Below are 20,675 nucleotides of genomic sequence, written 5' to 3'. Positions count from 1 at the left end.
TGCACTCATCACTGCATGCATGCATGCATCCCGGCTCGCTGTGATGAGCAACCATCCACACGCCCCACGGCCAATTGCTGCCGCACCTCGCCCTCACCACCAGCACCCGGCCAGGCCCACCGACTAAGAATAGATTTGTCGCTATTAGCAGCCTTTTGGCCATATAAGCTACGAGCCACTCTCCTCTGGCAACTTGGACAGCCAGACTGCAATTATTTGCCTCTTTCTTGCTCGTTTATCCCCCTTCCCCCAAAGTCCGCGGGTCAGACTTTGGCTTTACCATCATTACTTTAATAGAACCCCCCCCCCCCCCCCCCCCCCCCCCCCCCCCCCCCCCCCCCCCCCCCCCCCCCCCCCCCCCCCCCCCCCCCCCCCCCCCCCCCCCCCCCCCCCCCATACTGTCCCTTACGGATCCCTCCCGCTGTGCATTAGCGTATTTGCGCATCGTCGCGCTGTTTATCGTCTTGATATAAACACCCCCTCAGTGCTTCCGGCCCCCCCATGTCTTCCGTCACCGCTGCTCGGTCTTCCTCCAAATACGCCTCAACCATGGCCGGAGCAACCACTTCAACCTCGTCCACTCCAGCAACCTCGGCGCAAGCCGGGGCCAAGAAATCCTCCAACAGATCCCACAAGAGGTCGAGGACTGGTAAGCTATCCCCCTCACATGACTTCTTCACTCGAGTCACTCACCATTGCTATCCAGGATGCTTCACTTGCCGTCTGCGGAGAAAAAAGTGTGACGAAGTCAAGCCTGGCTGTAAAGCTTGCAAGAATCTTGGCCTTCAGTGCCAGTACAAGAGGCCCATGTGGTGGAGCGACCAAGGAGAACGTCTCGCCCAGAAGGAGAAGATCAAGAACATCATCAAGCGCACCAAGCTCACCGAAAAGACGTACAACGCTGTACCCATCAACGCAAACACCCCTCCTAGCTTGTGCAACTCGGTTCCCACCTCGGATGGCTTCTCCGACTCGGTGTCCAAGACGAGAGCCGCTTCCGTTGACTCTCAACTCTCCGACTTTAACCACATGTCGCCGCCTCAAATGTACGGCATGAACATGTCGCTGCCACCTTACGAGCCTGCTTGCCCGCCTTATCCTGGTTTCGCCCCATATGAAGTTGACATCAAGACCGAGTGCCAGACCTTTATCAATGACATCCCCACCAGACGCGACTCGACCATTTCCAGCTTCAGTGCTTTCCAACCACCCTCTGTTGGAGGATCGATGGCCCCAGAGAGCTGGGTCCACCAAGACTTCTTCGAGCAACAAGAAGAACTTTTCGAGGAGCCTTTGGACTTTAATTTCTTGGAACTCCCGCATGGCTCGGCAGTGCCTTCATACCAGGCCATCATCCAAGTCGACGAATGCGATCAGCCTCTGCTGAACCATTTCATCGACAAGGTAGTGCCGCAAATCTTCCCCGTCCTCGAGGTGACTCAGTACGGCTCGGCTCGGGCAGAGATGATTTTCCCCGCTCTCGAGTCGAACAAGTCATTTCTCCACTGCTGTCTGAGTCTCGCAGCGCAGCACATGGTGTCCACTCGGTGTGCCCAGGACAGTGATGAAGAGCAAAAGATGATCGAGTCCGTCTTGGACCACCGCATGAAGACCATCAAGGAGCTCTGCGACGCCATGGTGGCAGGCACGGAGCCCGCTCAAATTCTCGAGTCGCAGCTGGGAATGATCCTCTTCCAATGTTCTGTGGGCCTGCCAAACGATGGGCTGCAAGACCCCATTCCCTGGCACCACCACTTTGAGGGTGCGTCGGATGTGATTAATCGCCTGGACCTGGCCAACTCGCTTGTTGCCTTGAACGGCAAGCCCAACGCACAGATTCCATTCAACATCACCCTCGCTGCGTGGATTGACATTCTCGGTGCGACGATTCTCGGAAGATCGCCAGTGCTTGCGGACGCCTATCGCCAAAAGATGCTGGCTGGTGCTTCAACCGGCCTTGCCGAGCTCATGGGATGCGAAGACCAAATCATGTACTTGATCTCGGAGATTGCCTGTCTCGAGTCCATCAAGCTAGGCATGGATGACAGCACGCTTTGCTCGCACATCACGTTAGTCGGAAAGCAAATCACGCTGACTGAACAAAATGCCGGGCCCATTGGCAGCTGCTACTCGTCTTCTGGCGCCATCAAGCCGAAGCAGCTGCGTCACAACATGACGGCGCTGTTTCGCATTGCTGCGCGCATCATGCTCTGCAGCATGGTTCCCGGCTTCAACAGGCGGCAGCCCTTGGTGATTAATCTGGTCGAGGAGCTGACGACAGTCATGGGCTTCATTCCTGATGGTGCCGACGGCCTTGACAAGTCCCTGGTGTGGCCCCTCCTCATTGCGGGCTCGCACTCGCTTGAAGGGTCAGGCTTCCGGGCCATGTTCGCCGAACGCGCCGGGCTCATGGGCGAGCAAGCAGAATTCGGTTCATTTGGCCGGATGAATGAGCTCCTCAAGGACGTTTGGACCATTAACGACGCCAATCTCGCAAAGGGTGACGAGGAGAACGTCCACTGGCGGGACGTGATGCAGCAAAAGGGCTGGGACTTCTTGTTGATCTAGAAGCCTTGTCCTTCTCCTGTCATCCTGGTCTCTGGTCGCTCCTCCGCGGAAGATTGGCGTCAAAGCTTCGACGACGAGACGGCCGAAACCCCCCCCCCTTGATACCTGGACAACGGCAAAGTTTGATTCCTTTTTTTATTTTTTTTTTATTTTTTGCACATAATCGGACATGCTATATACCCACGTTTGTAATTTTCTCATCTCCCCGTCATTCTCTTTTTCATCTCTTCTTTCTGGCGTTCTAGATGGCACATGTCCCTGCGGGGACGACGGTGTTTGAGGCGAGGAGACATTTTGGACATGAACAAAAACCGCGTCGATCATGCTCCGAGCTTCCTTCTCGAATGATTTATCATGACGTTGATGGCATGGATGGGATTTCCTGGAGCAGTGGCAGGTTGCCGATTGGGCCCCCTTTGCGATGGGAGACGATGGCAGGGCAGGCGGTGGACCGGGAGAAATGGGCAATTTCGCTCGCATCGTGTATAGTACAGAGACTATCTACGGACGGGGCGGCCCAACAAGCCAGGCGGCATGGCGCTCCGGAGCTGGAGCTCAGCAATGGAAAGAAAGCAAGCAAGCAAATCAGTTCAGAGAGTGCAGTCGGCGGTGTGTGGTGTGCGCTGCGGGCTGCGTGCCAAGCGTCAGACTGGTTCCAAATTTAGATCGACAGCCCAAGACGTCGAGCGGACCGCCGGCCGACAAGCTCACATAGGAGACCATGGCATCTGTGATTCGTCCTGCTTACAGCCTGTACGCCTGTCGAGGCACTTAACTACGTCGCCTGACAAGAACCTCTTCTGCGACCGCTATATATCGGTAGTCCCAAAGTTAAGCTCTCGCATACCTGCGCGTGCTGCATTCTCTCGCACCATGACGACGACGACGACGATGCGAGCCTTTGACCCGGTCGACACCACCTCCGCCACCGACGGCCAAACCAAGGACGAGGTCGAGTCGCCGAGCCTCTCCAATTCCAACGCCATCGCCCGTTTCGAGTTCGAGGCCGGCCATGGCCAGGAAGGCACCAAGATCCTCATGGTCGAGTGGGAGGACGACGACAACACCCGAAACGTCCGCGGAGACTGGCACATTTCGTGGGAAGGCAAATCGACCGTTCTGCCTGCTGACGACCAAACCTCGAGCGAAGTCAACCGCCTCTACTTTCTCCTGCCCCCCGGAGTTGCTGTTCCGCCGGCCGTGCGCTTGACCCATCGCCCTGCGGACGCTTCGAAACCCGTCGTCACCTGGCAGACAAACTCGCTGCCCGCCATCTTCCCGCCCGAATTGGGAGCGTCAGCACGGCAGGCTGGGAAGAAGGGCGTGTTGCACACAATCTGGGCCAAGCGTCGGTTGCAAGCCCTGCAAAAGGAAATCGACACCGAGTCTCAGAACAACGTCGAAGGCATCGGGTTTGCCATGGCCATGCAAGAGCAGGAATGGATCGAGCAAAACTTTGGCGTGTCATCGCGGCCTAGCATCAGCGAGATCAAGACCGACAACCTCGCCACTCTGAGCCCGAGCAGTCCGCGGTCTCCGGAGGGGGCCGGCTGATGGAAAAGCTCAAGGGTCTCAAGATTGGAACAAGCGAGCAGGAATTGGCGGCGGCGGCGGCGGCGGCAGCAACGACGACGACGACGACAAACCCTCTGTCTCCGGAAAGCTCTGACGTCGCTGTCTCGTCCTTTTCAGCCTTCAAGGGCGAAGCTCCAGCAGCGCTGGGCACGATAGAATTCACGCAGACACGTCCAACGACGACGACACAGTCACAATCACAGCCACCTCGGCGGGTGGCGACAGCGGTCCCGCCGCCGGCCGCAATCGCGCAGCAGCAATCGTCTGGAATGGCTTCGCTGGACGCATTCACCGGAGGCTTTGCGCCAATGGCTTCATCCAGCAAGACAGACGATGAAAAAGAGGACGACTTGTTCGCAATGCCCATAAGTCCGCGTAGCCCGGAAATGACCAAGAGCCCATTTTCATTCGCAGCCAGCGACACGCTCAAGTACTCGCAAAAGACAGAAACAGCATCGTAGGTAGTAGATGCGAAGAGCGGAATTGGGACTCGGAATGTACATACAGGAGGCGTTGGGGAAAGGGCGCTCGATATACCATGCCATTCTTTGGACAGTAGCAAAGTCCTGCCAGGCTTGTTTCTTGATTATCAATGGAAATTCAACACAGCAATTCATGCCTGTGTGCAATTGCAGCCATGATTTCGTTCCCCTTACCCCTCACCCTACTCTCACCCCTCACATGTCCATGACACCTACCCAGCCCACCCACGGCACACACGGCAGTCCCAGGTCGGCGCTACGCCGGTTCGTGGACACGCACGGACCCCCTTTAGCGCTCGCACCCAGCCCAGGTCAGCCCAGGTCAGCCCAGGTTCCTGAGGTGTCAGGTCCTGGAGGTCGGCCAACCTCAACGTCCGGCTCTCTCCTCCCGTCCCGCCATCCGCGCCCTCTTCCGTCCACCGTCCACCGTCCACCGCCCACCGTCCACCGTCCACCGTCCACCGTCCACCGTCCACCGTCGACCTCCGACCTCACCCATTACCTGTCGACTTCTCCTCGCTCTTCTTGCTTCTGTCCTGCCTTATCCCTCGACCCTCGCGACGGCTCCAGTCAGGGCACTGCACACGTTCCGCGCTTCCCAGTAGCCCCCATACTCCGCGTCCGACAAAATGGCCGACCTCACTTTCCTTGGAGGAGACGAGGACTATGCTGAGCTTAAGAAGCTCAACCAGGAAGTGGTGGGTGCCCATTCTCTGCACACGTCCGAGACAAATGCTCATCCACCGTGCGAAATCAGGCCGAGAACCCCGACGAATTCGAGGCTTGGGAAAAGCTCGTTCGCGCCGCCGAAAGCCTCGAGGGCGGCCTCAACCGCAACTCGAGCCCGCAATCCATTGCCGCAACCCGCGCATCCTACGACAAGTTTCTCGCCAAGTTCCCGCTCGTCTTTGGCTACTGGAAAAAGTATGCCGACCTGGAATTCTCCATCGCCGGCACCGAGGCCGCTGAGATGGTTTATGAGCGTGGCGTGGCGAGCATTGCCAGTTCCGTCGACTTGTGGACCAACTACTGCGCCTTCAAGGTCGAGACCAACCACGACTCGGACGTGATTCGAGAGTAAGTATCAGTGGAGCAGCTTTCCTTCCCCCGTAACAATTCTCAACTTCAGCACGAAAACACCGCCGCAACTTTTGCGCCGCAAACAGGTCCGTCCTGCCGGCTGGGAGTAGCTTGGAGCTTGGTGAGACCTCAGAGCCATCCGAGACCGTACCGCAACCTCTCACGCGATGTCTTCAGGCGCTTTCCTTGTCTGAGCTGTACCACATTTATGGAATGCCGCGCTGGGCAGCTGAACCCCCTTCTTCCATCCTCCACCACCGATCTCGCTCTCAAGTTTTTGGGGACCACTCTTTCAATGCCACAAAACCGACCTTGAGAATGCACCTAGAATCTGTTTGCGCCCTACCCACCCCCTCCTCTACCCGTGCTCGCGTGCGCAAAACAAGCTAACCCGCTGCTCTAGGCTGTTCGAAAGAGGCGCTGCCTGCGTCGGCCTCGACTTTCTCGCCCATCCCTTTTGGGACAAGTACCTGGAGTTTGAGGAGCGTCTCGAGTCGGTCGAGCGCATCTTTAGCATTCTTCAGCGCATCATCACGATTCCCATGCATCAATATGCGCGCTACTTTGAGCGCTTCCGCCATCTTGCGCAGACTCGACCTGTGGCCGAGCTGGTCTCTGAGGAGCTCTTGAACCAGTTCCGTGCCGAGATTCAGGCGGATCCGCTTGCTGCATCCAAGACGGAACACGAGTTGGACCGTGATTTGCGCGCGCACATCGATCAGCACCACCAAGAAGTCTTTTACAAGACCCAAACCGAGACTACCAAGAGATGGACGTACGAGCAAGAAATCAAGCGCCCATACTTTCATGTGACCGACCTCGATGAGCCCCAGCTGGCAAACTGGAGAAAATATCTCGACTTTGAAGAGGCAGAGGGCAGCTTTGAGCGCGCCTCGTTCCTTTACGAGAGGTGCTTGGTGACTTGCGCCTACTACGACGAGTTCTGGCTTCGCTACGCTCGTTGGATGCTGGCTCAGCCAAATCACGAGGAAGAGGTGCGCAACATCTACCAGCGTGCAAGCTGCTTCTACGCTCCGATTGCTCGCCCAACGGTCCGTCTCCAGTATGCCCTGTTTGAGGAAATGACGGGTCATATCGACATTGCTCATGCCATCCACGAGGCCATACTCTTCAACCTTCCCGGCAATGTCGAGACTGTCACGTCATGGGCCAATCTCGCAAGACGTCACGACGGGGTTGACGCCGGCATCAAGGTGTACCAGGACCAGATTGAGTCGGCCGAGTGCGACAACGATGCCAAGGGCACGTTTTGTGCTGAGGTGGCCAAGTTGGTGTGGAAGGTCAAGAAATCCGTCGACGATGCGCGGAAAATTTTCCAGGATAACATTGAGACATATCTCGATGTCCGTCAATTCTGGTCCAGCTATCTGGCGTTTGAGATTCAGCAACCGACCACGAAGGAGACGGAGCCAGATCAGCTGGAGCGCATCAAGCAGGTCCACAACCTTGTCCGCCAGAAGAGTACTCTGTCGCAAGAGGCTGTTCGCGACCTGGTTCACGACTACATGCTGCATCTTCTCGAGCGCGGCGGCAAAGAAGCCGCGAGGGAGGTTCTTACGCTGGATCGCGAAATCAATGGGTAAGTCTTGATCGAGAGATGGCTCTGATCCTGGCTAATTCTGCATAGCCCGGTGTCGATTCATCCCGCATCTGGCCAGCCGCACCCCTCGGACGCAGCCAAGGCAAACGGCATCACTGGCATCGAGGTCTCGGGCGTCTTTGGCAAGTTTGGCTACAATGCTGCATATGCTGTACGTGCTCTTTGCGGATCGGGAAGAATCAAAACTAATACGGAGCGTGTAGGCCCTGCGATAGTCTACTAGAAAAGTACGGCAAATTTCGTCGACCTCTTCGTCATGAGATTTAGATCATTTTGATCATAATCAAAGGCTAAGATGCACAACATAGCGCGAGACGGCTTCTGCCACGTTACGCGCTTCGATATTCCCAAATTTTTGCACCGGTCAACCTCTCACTCCCCCTCGCCAATGTGCAACCGCTGGCGGTGCCGGCTACCCAAGGAAAACTCTCGCCAGCTGCCTCTACAACGAAAATCCACCTTCACGCCATTCGCCCTTTGAGCGATGGCGCAATCAAAAAGCTCCTGCATCTTCGACTTTCCCCCTTTTCTTCCCCATTAGGAATGTAAATGTCCTCCTTTCCCCTTTTGTTCATCAAACTCTTCATCCCCTTTTGAGCACCAATAGACAGATGGCTCCAACAGAGCCTAGACGACTGCTCTGTTCGGTCTCGGATGCTGTTCGGCGGTTTGTCTTTTTCCTTCACCTTTCCCCCTTTCCTCCGCAGTCCACATCAAGGTACAAACGGAGAAGGAACGAGGGAGCGTCAGTGTAATGATGGCTCCTCTCTCTTTTTGGTTCGCGGCGATGGTGGTGGCGGGCGTATGGTTGACTGAGGCTGGACATGGCACATGGCACACGAAAACCAAAGCAAATGAGATGAGATACCTGGTGGATGTGGATCATCGGTGGTGGATGCGATGCTGTCCTGTCAATCGGCGGTCAATCGACTGACTGACGAACTGACTGCCCGTTTTTCCGGCCCGACAGCCCCAGAGGTAAGTGAGTGAGTGAGTTGGTAGATAGGAGTACCAGGTAGCCAAACAGCCTGCCTGCATTGCATGTCTGGCAGGGAAAATGTAATTCAAAACTCCATCAGGGAATCAGAGTGGTTGAATGGGTGCAGGGTACGCTGCGATGCTCTTGGATATATCTTGGATACAAGTGAAGTGAATGGAGACTGTGCGGTGACTTGGCTAGATCACAACACGTATACTCGAGGCAGTCAAACCGTACGTGAAGGGGGTCCAGAGTATGTATGCCAGCCAGCCAGCCTGCCTGCCTGCCTGCCAGCCGGCCGGCCGACGGCGTGGACACGTTCTCCTCGTCATGCGCAGTAGATTACCTAGGTTTGTACCCATCGCTCCCACCTCCCACCACCTTTCTTTTTCTTTTCCTCTTGCCTTCCCCGTAAACAGCGCTTTGGGCGGTACATGTACGTAATCTCGCCATACGAACACACACGTCTCCCGTTCGCTCTCGGTCAGGTAGGTCATTTGATTGATTTGCACGCAGGCAAGCTGCCTCTTCCCACACACTACATACAACGCATCTCGTGTGGTGTGTGTGTCTGTGTGTGTGTGTATGAGGAGAGGAAGGTGGCTGGCACATAGGTAGGTACTTTCTCTCTTACTTTTGGTGTGGTGTGTGTGTGTGTGTGTGCTGACAATGACATGGTAAATCTTGCACAACCAGACGAACAAACAAAGGAGCGAATGGCACCAGGTAACGAATGAATGAATGAATGATAATTCAACGTAGCTTTTTCCTGTCCTTCCCACAGTCCCACGTACGCCTTGCCCAGCGCCAAAAAAGAGACAGTCCCGGTCCCCATCGATCAATCTGCTCCGCCCATCCATCATACACATCGTTCAGCAGAAGTAATTTAGAGAGCCTAGCCAAACCCATGGCATGGCATCCATTCGACGCACCCGCCCAGACGACCGACTCTCGTTGCAGAACAATACAAAAAAAGGCTCCCATCCTTGGTTTTTTTTTTTTTTTGTAGTCTCCCAGAAAGATGTTAATGATGCGCCACCAATCAGCCCCGGCCAGCCGACCAGACAAGGCGTGCCAGAATTTTGGTCTTTTGTGAGGAACCCTGTCCATCCATCCGTTCATCGATCCGCCGTTGCCAACGCCGAGTAATACAGATACGTACATACATACACCTACTCGCATGTCACTTGTACAGCGGTAATAACGCCAGTAAGAAAGACGATTTGTGTCGCCATCACTTACCCATTCCCGCGCCTTCAAAGTATGGACGGAAGCCCGGTTCAGCGTCAAAGCCCGCCTCGAGGACGGCCTCGTAGCATGCCATGAGCAGGCGGGGGAAGCGCGTGGTCCAGTAGCGCAGGTAGCCTTCGGGCAGTGGGCCTACCTTGGCCTGCACGTCGGCCGGCATGTCGTAATAGTGGTTCTTCTTGTTGCGCAGCGCGCGCAGCAGGTCGAGCATGCGGTCACCGTTGTATTTGCGCTGCTTGCCCAGCGTGTCAATGAACTTGCGGTCGAGCTTGGACAAGAAGTCGGGGAATTTGTTAAACTGCTGGTGGTGTGCCGAGTTGGACGACGTCGAGGACTTGGGGGCTTGGCACATGACTTCGACATTGTGTGCTTCGAGTTTGAGTAATGCCGACGAGGGCGGGTCGCGAGGCTCAAACTCGAAACGGTCCGAGACCTGGCAGAGGAAGTTGAGGCGTTTTTCGGCGGACCAAAAGAACGGGTGTTGCATGACTTGGGCCGCCGTTGGTCGGTCGACAGGATTGTTGGAGAGCATGCGTGAAATAAGGTGCATTGGCTCTTCCGAGTCGTCGCCTAGGTACTCGAGCTTGCTGAAGTTGTACTTGTTCTTCTTGATGTTGAGCTCCCGGATCTGCATCCATCCTTCTTCATCGTCAAAAGGGTGCGAGCCGTTGGTGAGGACGTAAAAGAATACGCAACCCAAGGAAAATATATCAGAGGAGCGCTTGACCCCTTGCGCGACAGGATCATTGGAAGTTGACGAATCGCGTTGGCTGGAAGCACTCATGCGACCCTCTGATTCTTTTGGCTTGGAAATGAGTTCTGGAGCTTTCCATCCCACAGTGCCGGCATTGTTGGTGGTGCCAACCAAAGTGCTGACATTTTCCGGAAGTGTCTTACAGAGGCCAAAGTCCGAAATCACAAAACGAGGGCCATTGGTCTGATTCTTCTTGGGGTATGCGATGAGAATGTTTTGCGGCTTAATGTCTCGGTGAATGATGCGCAGGCTGTGCAGGTGGTTCAGGCCAGCCGCCAATTGGTACAGGGCCCGAGGCACGTCAATGTTGATCTCGTTGACGAGCTTGGTCTGTTGCTCGGTCCAGCCGTCGTCGTTTCTACCGTCCCTGTAAAGATCCCAGAGACTGGCCTGGCAGAGCTCGACTGCAATGTAGAGAAAATTTTCGTCTTTTTGCTTGCAAAAGTACCGAATCACATTCGGATGATCGTCGCTCTGGGTCAAAAGGCTGACTTCTTGATCGGCGAGTTCGTAAAATTGAGGTAGCATTCGCTTCACCGCGACGTCGCGTCCCTAGCCAAGTCAGCGCCAGCGTTGTCAAGTCTATCATTCATCTTACCTCGAATTTGCCTTCAAACACGAAAGTACCACCGCTTCCACTGCCCAGCACGTTGTCCGTGATGGTGAGGTTGTGGATCCTGATTTTCGTTAAATTGTCATCTCTTGGTAATGCAAGGAGAGCTTACTGTTTTGTCGACGACAAAGCAAGGTCTTCATCATTGACCATGCCGTCCACCATCTCCTCGCCAAATTTTTTGACGTTTCCAATGACCTTGTCACCCTCATCACCTTCGGCCTGCTCAGCGTTCTTCTTGTTCTTGTTTCTTCTTCTTCCTCCTCGCTGACCTCGGTGTGCCTTCCTCTTCTTTGGCGTTTCTTGCGCATCTCCTTCGACGCCGTTTGCAGCAGTGATTCCAGAGTTGGCAATGAGCGTGTTGGGCTCCTTTTCGGTCTCCGTAAGACCGCCATCGTCTTCCGGCACAGCGAATTCGTCTTCAGCCATTTGGAATCGAACTTTGCGCTCTTCGACGGGCATCATGGGCTCATTCTCATCATGTTTTTCCGTGACCTCCATTTGCGGTGCCTTGGACAGTTTTGGCTGAGCAGGGGTAGTGAACGGAGTTTTGAGGTTGAGATTCTGGAACGGAGGCAGCAATTTCTTGTGGTGGCCATTTCCTGTCAGAGCTCCCAAGATGAAGACCAAAATCACAACAAACACAGTCCAATGAAGAGGCAAGACCTGGGTCGAGCCAACAGGAGCCCTCGGGTTGGGAATGGAAGTTGGTTGAACAGTTTGTACACCACCCGGAGCATCAATCGGCAAAATGTCTTCGGTGCCCCCAATGGTTGCGAAGTGGGATGGGCTTGCTGATTGCTCCGAAAGAGAGTGGACGCCGACGAGTATGGGCTTCAAAGAGGGCGACTGGTTGGCCCAGTTCATACCAATGTCGTTCCAATTCATAGAGTAGCACTGCGCCCGAGCGGCTCCATCCGTGACTGCGGGGTAACTGCTCTCAGACATGGCATACCAACTGCCATTTTCGGTGCAGTTGACAAAGACGTCTTGGTGGAGATCTTGCAGTACCGCGGGGCCCGGTGGCTGGGGCAGAAGCACGAGCGAGGTGTCGCGCGAGTCAGCGTGGAATGGCCTGACCACATCAAAAACGCGAACCACAGGAGAATCGAATTTTCCACGATAAACTCGTCGTTCCTTGTCCTTGGTGTGGTCCAATGCGTAAACGTAGCCGTCATGCTTGCTGTAGACGTACTTATTGTCCATAGTCGACGAATACTGGCTGTGGAGATCCCGATCGCGGTTGTTGGGTGCCCATTCAAAATACTTGATGGTGCAAATTGGGGCGCCCGTGTCTCTGTTTGCGATTCCGATTTTGTACTCGGTTCTTCCAAGGACCAGGACACCAATGGATTCGCACTCTTCCTCGTCGACTCCGCGAAGTCCGCTGATCCGGCGGCAACTGCCTTCGTCAATGACGGACGCTCCGCCGGAACTGAATTGTTTCAAAATGTTGCCCGTTGCTGCGTCGATTGTGTAGAGCGTCGTCTTCTTCTCTGCGGTGTAAACCACTGGGGGATCCTCGCTTGCGTAGGGGGACAGATCCTCGGCTAATTGCCTGATGGTAAGTCCCAATTTTTGAACGCCGACGTTGGGAGCTGGCGTGGCGACGTAGAGGCTGCCGTCTTGGTTGGGCTCGACAATCCACTCGAAGCCGTCGTCCAAGACCTCCGCCGCTTCCCCTTTGCCAGACTTGTTCCGCTGGTGGTAGACCATGTCCACCATGGGGCGGTCGGCGAAGAGGGTCCATCGCTCCTCCCCGGTGTTTCTGTCACGGGCATAGACTTTGCCGTCGACGGTCGCCAAGAGGACAAAGTCCTCGACTTCCCAATCCTGCAGGGACCGCGCACGTGGTCGAGAGGAGATACCAGCGGATGGACCGGCAGCAGACCTGGCAGGAGGAGCTCGTACAGCAAACTCGGTGCCTGCTGGAGCTAGAGTCGCAATGGCGCGCTCGTTCTTGGAGATGTAGGGTGTGTTTTGTTTGTGGAGGGCGTCTCTGATTATAGTGGTTGAGTCGGAAAGGGCGTTGAGGTGTGCGGACGAGGACCATCGCGGGTCCTCGCGCGGGGAGTTGCGGAAGGCTGCATTGTGGCCTTGCTGCTGCTGCTGAGCAGAGGTCACGAAAGGAACGAAGAACAAAAGGGCGAGCAGGGTAGAGCTCAGGGCCCCCGAGCTCGAAGCGGGCGGGCGGCGTCGCGGCATGAAGCGGTGTTGATTTATTCGAAAGCGAGAGCGGACAAAGCCTGGTGGAGGCCTATGTCGGGGCAGGCGTCAGGCATCAGAAGAGACGGAGACGGAGAGGGTGTGCCAGCAGAGAGAGGAGCGGGGGGAGGCGAAAGGCTGGACTGGAGCGGAGTGGGCGGGCGAGAATGAAGAATGTGGTCGAAGGCAGGTCGAGGGCGAGGTGATGGGATGGGGGTGGTGGGTGAAAGAGACGGAGCCGAGCGGGCCAGAGCTGAGAGTGAGACGGCAGGTGGTGCGTGCAGTGAAGTCCCGGCGCCCAAGGAAGGAACGGAAGGAAGGAAGGAAAGAAGGAAAGAAGGACCAGAGGGACAGGAACCAAGACTTCTTAAGCTGTGACCACGACGATCAACTTCAGCATCGTCGTCGTCGTCGCCGCCATCAATTCCCAACGTCTCTCCTTTCCCCAGCCTCACGGATCGCTCGTTGCAACTGACACGCCCGGCGGCCGCGTCTGACAACTGGAGAGGCTGGAGCAAGCATCCCTCGCTGCCACCCTCCACCACCTCTTCGCTCCCCTTTGCTGGCCCTCCCTTTCCTTGTCATTGCCGTTTCAGGTCGTCAAAAAGCTCCAGCTTCGTCGACAACGTGCTCCACCAGGACAAAGACGCTAGGTCCTGGAAAAGGCCAGCCGGTGCGCTAGGACACCTCTACCCCCAGTCCACAGCCTTCGCACTGACACGGGCTGTGGGCGTGCGTGGCAAAAGAGTCAACATCCGAGGGCCCTTGGTCTCTCGCCTTGCCCGCCCCCTGGCTTCACGCAACCAACAACCCCTCCCGTTGCATCCAAACAAGAGCATCGTACGTTGGCAAACTTGCGTGTACATTTTGCCGTGGCTTTCAATTTATTCTATTTTCTGCCTACGCACTGTCCAGACATGATGCGCGTCCCGACCAACGGCACGCGATCTCTTACCCGCTCAGGGATGCCCTGATGCTGCTCCGACGTGTCTTGCTGTTTCGTGCTTGCAAACATTCGCCAGACGTCCTGATTGTTCTTGCATGCGCTGTCTCAAGCCTGTTTTCATGCTCGCGCTACCTCTACATGCGTTCCCTCTTCCTGGGTGCGCTGCGGATTATGTGTCTACCCTCAGCAACATCTGTAGAACATCGTCAGCCATCTTCTTTGATCAATCAAGACACACAAAGCAAACTCACCTCGGCAGCCTCGCTCGCCGATGACACCACTGCGCGCTTGAGCTTGTAAGCCTCGATCACGCCAAGCTCCCGCATGTCGGCAATGCCGCCGCCTGGTGCCATGAGGTCCAGACCAGAGCTGGTCATGCCAGAGTACACGGCTGTCCTTAATCTGGCGACAAGGTCGCTAGAGTCGTAACCAGCGTTGTCGGCCAGAATGGTGGGAAGCTGGCGCAGGGCCTTGGCGAACGAGTCGACAGCAATGGCCTTCTTGCCCGCAATGTTCTGAGACGCCGTTTCCACGGCCTTTGCCATGACCATTTCGGCACAGCCACCACCAAGCGTCGTCCTTGGCTCCTTGACAGTCTGCGAGAGAACTGCAAGGGCGTCGTGCAGCGAACGCTCAGCCTCATCCAGGAGCTGCTCGGTTGCGCCGCGAAGCACAATGGTACAAGCCTTGCCGGCGGCAACGCCAGAAAACCTGATCAACGCGTCCTCTCCGATGATGACCTCCTCAATCAAATCGCAGTGACCGAGTTTGACGCTCTCGGGGTGATCAAACGTGGACGTAATCTCACCGCCAGTGACAAGCGCCAGTCTCTCGACGCCGTCAAAGTCGGCGTGCTCGATGGACGAGATGCCGGCGTCGGCAAACAGCTGCTCGGGCCAGTTATAGATGAGCTGCCTGTTGACGAAGCAGTTGATGCCGTGGGCCTTGATCTTGTCCACCTTGGCCTTCATCTTTTCCCTCTCCGCCTTCTCCAGCTCAGCAAGCTTGCCCGTGCTGTCAACCTTGACCCTGGCGCCGAAAATCTTAATCTTGTCCGTGTCCATGGAGGTGTTTGCGATGAGAATCTTTGCATTCTCCACGCGCTTGGGCTGGTTGACACCAAACTTCTTGTCCAGGATGAATCCCTCCTCCAGGTATGAGTCCTTGAGCTTGCCACCGGCCTTTTTGATGATCTGAATGTGCGTGAGGTCGCTAGAGCCTTGCAGTCTGAGAACAGCGTCGACGGCCAGCTCTGCAAAGTGTCCGCGGTCCTGGCTGAGGACCTTGGAGCTCAGAGTCGTCTTGGCAATGGCGATGAGGTCTCTCCGGAACGCCTGGGGGTCTTTGCTGTTGTCCACGGCCGTCTTCTCCAACGCATCCAGCGCCGCGCGGCTGGCTATTCTGTATCCCTCGATAATGGTCTGCGGGTGGATTTTCCGGTTGACGAGGTGTTCGGCCTCGCGCAAGAGCTCTGCCGCCAGCACCGACACCGACGTCGTACCATCTCCCACTTCGTCGTCTTGTACTTTGGAAATGTTGACGAGGACCTTGGCGGCGGCATTGTCGAGAGCAATGGACTTGAGGATGGTGGCGCCGTCATTTGTTACCATGACCTCTCCGGTGGACCTGAGGGGGTTGGCAAGTTAGCCCAAGCTCCTGAAGCTGCACAAGGACTCGTACGCACGCTGATTGTAATATCTTGTCCATGCCCTTGGGGCCGAGGGTGCTCTTGACCAAATCACCAACTGCGATGGCACCAACAAAAGCCGAGAGACGGGCATTCTCACCCCTGTCCTCCTGCGTGTCTTCGGCGAAGATTTGCGTAGGATTTTGAGAAGACTGATGAGGGTTAGGAGAGGCTTTGGAGCGTGTTGGAAGAACATACCATGGTGCAAGACGTTGTGAGGATGGAATGCGCGCGGAAAAGGGTGGCTTGGCCTTGCACGCTTCTGAGGAGTCGAGCGGGAGGTGGACGCGTTCTGGTTGACGTGAAAATGTCGGGCTGTCAGTCTTGGCGCGGGGCGCACAGCTGCAATCCGCCGCCGTTCAACTGGGTTCCTGCTTGGGAGCACGACAATATTTCTTGAACAATCCCGCCGGTGCTGGAGATGGCTCAATCTTTTGCAATTTATGATTTTTTGCAACTACTCCAGGGGAATGACAAAGTCGCACATCGAGCAGACAAGCAACCGACAGGGGTAAGGTACCTAGCATCGTGGACCTACGTCAACTTCACCCGAATTTCAGCCGTGTAGAGCTTGGACGATCCGCGGCGCTGCCGACTCTCATCTGTCTAGGTATGTAGAGAACTTGCTTGTCCATACACTCCCAGTCCAACGCTCGCACCCGCCGTCCGACTTGTCTCTCGAGCAACAGCCATCGACATGTCCAAACGCCACGCCGAAACGCTCGACGACGCAATTGCGGCCGATTCGCCAGCTTCAAAACGAGCTCGCGTCGACGACGATGGCGACGAAGCCGACTCACCTCCGGGGAATGGTCTTCCAATTCGCCAGAATGGAAAACAGGAAGAGAAGTTAGACATCGTGGGCGCCGCCGAAGAAATCCATGAGGAACTGGAAGAGGCCGGCGCCTTGGACGACGAAGATGAGCCTGCCATCACAACCACCACGCGCCAAACCGCGCCGACAGAAGGATACAACGACCTCTACCTGGATACCATAGACCGCAAGGTTCTCGACTTTGACTTTGAAAAGCTGTGCTCCGTCACTCTATCCAACATCAACGTCTACGCCTGCCTAGTGTGCGGAAAGTACTTCCAAGGGCGAGGCCCCAAATCCCAAGCCTATTTCCACGCTCTCGACGAAGGCCACCATGTGTACATAAACCTGGAAACAAAAAAGGTCTATGTGCTTCCCGAAGGATACGAGGTCAAGAGCAAGGCGCTAGAAGACATCAAATTTGTGGTGGACCCCAGATTATCAAAAGAAGAGGTCATGAAGCTGGACCGGGAGCAAAAGGCAGCATGGGATCTCGTGGGCCGCAAATATATCCCAGGCTTTGTCGGATTGAACAACATCAAAGCCAACGACTACTTCAATGCGGCCATCCATGCGCTGGCCCATGTAACCCCTCTGCGCAACTACTTCATGCTCGAAGATCTCTCGTCGCGCCCACAACTTGCGCAGCGCTTCAGCACGCTAGTCCGCAAGATATGGAACCCTCGAGCCTTCAAAGCACACGTCTCACCGCACGAGCTACTCCAAGAAGTCGCCCTGCGCTCCACCAAGCGCTTCACCTTGACCGAACAGTCGGACCCTGTGGATTTTCTGCAATGGTTCCTCAACAACCTCCACCTCTCACTGGGCGGCAGTAAATCCAAGCCCAAGTCCAGCATCGTCCAACAAGTGTTCCAAGGCAGCCTCAAGATCGAATCGCAGCTCATCACGGCACGGGCCGATGCATCGGACCGGCTGCGCTTCGAAGACTCGGACATTCAGTCGGAAAAGTCGCACTTTATGATCCTCACCCTCGACCTACCACCTCGGCCCGTATTCCAAGACGAGCTCGAGAAAAACATCATCCCTCAAGTCCCCCTGACGCGCATTCTATCCAAGTACGACGGCGTGTCGGCGCAGGAGCACCTCAACTACCGCAAGCGCTACCGGCTGCTGCATCCACTGCCGCCGTACCTGCTCTTCCACATCAAGCGCTTCTCCAAGAACAAGTTTGTGAGCGAGCGCAACCCGACCATCGTGACGTTTCCGACCCGCTCGCTCGACATGAGCCCGTACATCGAGCCCAATCCCGCCGTGCACCCGCCCGGCGAGCCCATCTGGTTCGACCTGGTGGCCAACATCACACACGAGGCGGTGCGCACGCGCGACGACAGCGTCGAGGGCGAGAGCGAGCGCAAGGTTTGGCGCGTGCAGCTGCGCGACAAGAGCCGCGAAGAGTGGTACGAGGTGCAGGACTTGTTTGTCGAGAAGGCGCGCGCCGAGACGCTCTTCACCAAGGAGAGTTACGTGCAGGTCTGGGAAAGGCGAGAGCCGCGAAAGGGCAAGGCCAAGCCGAGGGCATAGAGATGGTTTCGGGGCGTCTATAGTGCAGTGCGAAGATACCAAAGTCTTGAATCCAGGCAAGTTGTCAAAGCGATCCTAATTCCGACAATGCGTGGCACTGGAGCTCCCACGTCCTGTAAACCATTGAAAGTGGAGTGATTTAGGAATCTGCTTGCCCAATCAGCAGGAATGCATAAGACAGCTTCCACGTCCCAAACATACTTCAGCTCGTTGACCGTTCCCATAGCCACCTGCCTCTTCTCCTGAACCTGATTTCCAACAGTAGTAGTAGATCGCTGTTGGTTAATAGACCGCCTAGGGTATAGTGGTCCCCTAACGTTAAAAAGCTACGGGCATGTCAAGTATGCGGGTTACCTACCTCTGACATTCGTATCGGCTGAATTCAACAAGAGGCGTCCAGGCGCTGGATTGGGTGGTCGACTGCTGAAAATGGTGGATAAGATTGCGGCGGGGGCGTCATGCAACAGGCTTTGTATGTTGCGTAGATAGGGGGGGGGGGGGGGGGGGTCTCTGTCAACGGGATGGCCGTCAGCGGACCCCCTGGGCCGGTACCCGTATCAGAGCTTGCATCCCTTGTTTCTGATCATCAATGAGGACCGTGGCGAGGCACTGAACAAAGTGGCAGGTCACCGACGGTAAAGATTTTTAGATTTTTGCCTGGCCCTCTCCTTTGGCTTTGGATCGCACGCACGTCTTCTATGTGCAGTCATTGATCGCTGCTCTTTGGTATAGGGGTTGTGCATACGGTTTTGACCCTCTCTGGGCATTTTCCAGACTTGGTGTCATTTGAACGCAACGTAGACAGCAACCATGCGAACGAAAGAACAGGCTCTTCTCTCAGCGTCAAGCAGAGGCCCAGCGAGCGAGTTCATAGTGCATAGCGGCTCACCTGCCAACGGCTCCACGGGGCCGCGCTAACTTGACACTCAAACGTCGGATCACCATGATCTGGCCGGTGCGGCGCCAGATAGTCGCCGTCGATTAGCTGCCGAAGCCTGTGCTAAGCAAACCCGGCTAGGTCGTCCTTCCTCCGCACTACGCGCCTCATTTGGGTTCGCCTCTTGCAGTCTCGTTCTAGCGTAAGAGTAGGTCGGCAATCGGTGGTTGCTAGAGAGTGCATCCTGCTTGATTGAGCTTTGCAATTACCCGTCGAGCGGTTGCAACGAAAGCGGGCTTCGTTTATGGTCTATCTGGCGTCCCATGTACAGGGCTCGTAACTCCGTCATTAGAGCGCCACAGAAAGCTAGACCAGACAGCACGATAGCTTGCCCCACATGACAGAAAGCAAGAGGCCAAAAATACAAACAGCGAGGACGTCAGCACTAAGTCAAGCATTGACTTCTAATCGACCGATCTGGCTGTTAGGGCGGAGAGATCTTGAGAGGAGCTGGCGACGCTGGTTGGGTCCGGGGCCAGTGCCATGCCATTGCTAGTGAGTCCCTTTGGACAACCGTACGCTCTGGGATGGCCGTGGTTTTCATTGTGCAGACACAAAGGAAGGCCAGGATTCCCTAGGCTTGGGCTACGCTCTGATCCGACAAGTGGGCGCCACTTGTTCAGAGAAGCTTCAAGACCATGTTGATTTGAGGCCGACAAGTGCCTTTTCCCATGTTGAGGAGCGAGCGCTAAGTCCAGCTTCGAACGTCGTTCACAATTGGAATTTGGTGCAACGTGGCGCAGGTCGACAAAGGTGCGAGATGCAGATGCAGCACGAGGCCACGCGGAGAAGCATCACCGTGGGAAGATGGAGGCAAGATTGAACGTAGCAAGCCAAGGATCAGGAGCGTCCAGAGAGCAGCAGCATGGGACAAAGGGCCGCGCGGAAATGAGAGCGCGACGTGAGTCCATCCTGGTGTTTTTTTTTTTTTTTTTTTTCTCTATTCATGCTGGCCCGCTGAGAAGAAGAGGATGATCAGTGGATGGCTGCCAAAAGGGATCGCTGGCCGCTTCGGCACTATGCGCCAAATTGCGTGCATCCACTTGGTCGTCACATGCCGGATGCGGACTGAAGGGGTGTCATGGCGCGGCATCAAAGGCAGGTCCCCACGCTAAAAGTCCAACTTTGAACGTCTAGAAAAATTATGGTTTTGTGTAACTGGCAGTGATTGGGCCTATGCAGCGGATTATGCGTGAACAAGGCTTCGATTCGTCGCCGGCGTGTATAATTGAGCGCGAGACGGCACTGATGCAGCGGACGAGCTTCGGAAAAGCCGCCGTGACGCGGGAAGGCAGGCAGCAGGCAGCAGCCGAAGAGCGGGATGTTGGCGTGAGTTGTTGACGCGCAAGCAAAGCATACATATTGTCGTGATGTGATTCGAGTGTGATTCAGTCGTTGTTGTATGCGAGAAGGAACGACGGATCGCCCAGCGCTGCAGTCCCAACGCTAAGTCGGGGGCCCCGGTCGCTTTCGTATCTTATCTCGCCGCCGATCGCTTCTTCTAGACCGTCCGAAATTGTGCTACCTAAGGTCCAATATTACACGTATCTTGAAATCTTGACGACGTTACCACAGCAGCAGCGGTTTGAAGTTCCACATGACGCTGTCCGCTATTCAAAAATCT

At 55.8% G+C, this 20,675-nt stretch overlaps 6 protein-coding genes across 6 annotated transcripts; 4 read left to right on the top strand and 2 right to left on the bottom strand.

The window, feature by feature from the left end:
* Positions 1-549: 549 nt before the first annotated feature.
* Positions 550-2,568, top strand: IWZ02DRAFT_385974 (fungal-specific transcription factor domain-containing protein; the record flags this gene model as incomplete). The annotated part of the gene is made up of 2 exons (XM_066765441.1): positions 550-649; positions 707-2,568. The coding sequence occupies 2 exons, from the start codon at positions 550-552 to the stop codon at positions 2,566-2,568; spliced, it is 1,962 nt and encodes a 653-aa protein (XP_066618368.1).
* An 891-nt stretch (positions 2,569-3,459) lies between these two features.
* IWZ02DRAFT_472285 (uncharacterized protein) lies at positions 3,460-4,604 on the top strand (the record flags this gene model as incomplete). Its single annotated transcript, XM_066768940.1, has 2 exons — positions 3,460-4,029; positions 4,095-4,604. The coding sequence occupies 2 exons, from the start codon at positions 3,460-3,462 to the stop codon at positions 4,602-4,604; spliced, it is 1,080 nt and encodes a 359-aa protein (XP_066618367.1).
* Positions 4,605-5,254: 650 nt separating this feature from the next.
* On the top strand, positions 5,255-7,541 carry IWZ02DRAFT_494700 (uncharacterized protein; the record flags this gene model as incomplete). The annotated part of the gene is made up of 5 exons (XM_066770051.1): positions 5,255-5,323; positions 5,383-5,702; positions 6,109-7,305; positions 7,354-7,477; positions 7,530-7,541. 5 exons carry the CDS (start codon positions 5,255-5,257, stop codon positions 7,539-7,541), a joined length of 1,722 nt encoding a protein of 573 aa, XP_066618366.1.
* Positions 7,542-9,356: 1,815 nt separating this feature from the next.
* Positions 9,357-13,227, bottom strand: IWZ02DRAFT_114505 (uncharacterized protein). The gene is made up of 3 exons (XM_066761417.1): positions 11,033-13,227; positions 10,906-10,984; positions 9,357-10,859 (listed from the first exon to the last, which is right to left on the bottom strand). The coding sequence occupies exons 1-3, from the start codon at positions 13,123-13,125 to the stop codon at positions 9,540-9,542; spliced, it is 3,492 nt and encodes a 1,163-aa protein (XP_066618365.1). The 5' UTR covers positions 13,126-13,227; the 3' UTR covers positions 9,357-9,539.
* Positions 13,228-13,963: 736 nt separating this feature from the next.
* Positions 13,964-16,109, bottom strand: IWZ02DRAFT_464283 (chaperonin Cpn60/TCP-1 family). Its single transcript, XM_066768390.1, has 4 exons — positions 15,957-16,109; positions 15,756-15,910; positions 14,323-15,697; positions 13,964-14,264 (listed from the first exon to the last, which is right to left on the bottom strand). Exons 1-4 carry the CDS (start codon positions 15,957-15,959, stop codon positions 14,241-14,243), a joined length of 1,557 nt encoding a protein of 518 aa, XP_066618364.1. The 5' UTR covers positions 15,960-16,109; the 3' UTR covers positions 13,964-14,240.
* IWZ02DRAFT_464280 (U4/U6.U5 tri-snRNP-associated protein-like protein) lies at positions 16,110-18,589 on the top strand. The gene is made up of 2 exons (XM_066768389.1): positions 16,110-18,261; positions 18,315-18,589. The coding sequence occupies exon 1, from the start codon at positions 16,456-16,458 to the stop codon at positions 18,112-18,114; it is 1,659 nt and encodes a 552-aa protein (XP_066618363.1). The 5' UTR covers positions 16,110-16,455; the 3' UTR covers positions 18,115-18,261; positions 18,315-18,589.
* Positions 18,590-20,675: the final 2,086 nt, after the last annotated feature.

The sequence above is a fragment of the Phyllosticta citriasiana genome, assembly GCF_038021145.1.
Source record: "Phyllosticta citriasiana strain CBS 120426 chromosome Unknown IWZ02scaffold_18, whole genome shotgun sequence".
NCBI classification, from domain to species: domain Eukaryota; kingdom Fungi; phylum Ascomycota; class Dothideomycetes; order Botryosphaeriales; family Phyllostictaceae; genus Phyllosticta; species Phyllosticta citriasiana.
Note: the sequence above shows the minus strand (reverse complement) of the source record. Positions and strands in the feature narration are given on the sequence as shown.

Excerpts from the sequence above, each read along its gene's own strand:
- IWZ02DRAFT_114505 (XM_066761417.1), bottom strand. The coding sequence starts at position 13,125 with ATGCCGCGACGCCGCCCGCCCGCTTCGAGCTCGGGGGCCCTGAGCTCT. Across the intron at positions 10,985-11,032 it reads GCTTTGTCGTCGACAAAACA|GATCCACAACCTCACCATCA; the intron begins GTAAGCTCTCCT and ends AACGAAAATCAG. Across the intron at positions 10,860-10,905 it reads TGTTTGAAGGCAAATTCGAG|GGACGCGACGTCGCGGTGAA; the intron begins GTAAGATGAATG and ends TGACTTGGCTAG.
- IWZ02DRAFT_464280 (XM_066768389.1), top strand. The coding sequence starts at position 16,456 with ATGTCCAAACGCCACGCCGAAACGCTCGACGACGCAATTGCGGCCGAT.
- IWZ02DRAFT_464283 (XM_066768390.1), bottom strand. Across the intron at positions 15,698-15,755 it reads GACAAGATATTACAATCAGC|GTCCACCGGAGAGGTCATGG; the intron begins GTGCGTACGAGT and ends CAACCCCCTCAG. Across the intron at positions 14,265-14,322 it reads CGGCGAGCGAGGCTGCCGAG|ATGTTGCTGAGGGTAGACAC; the intron begins GTGAGTTTGCTT and ends GATGTTCTACAG.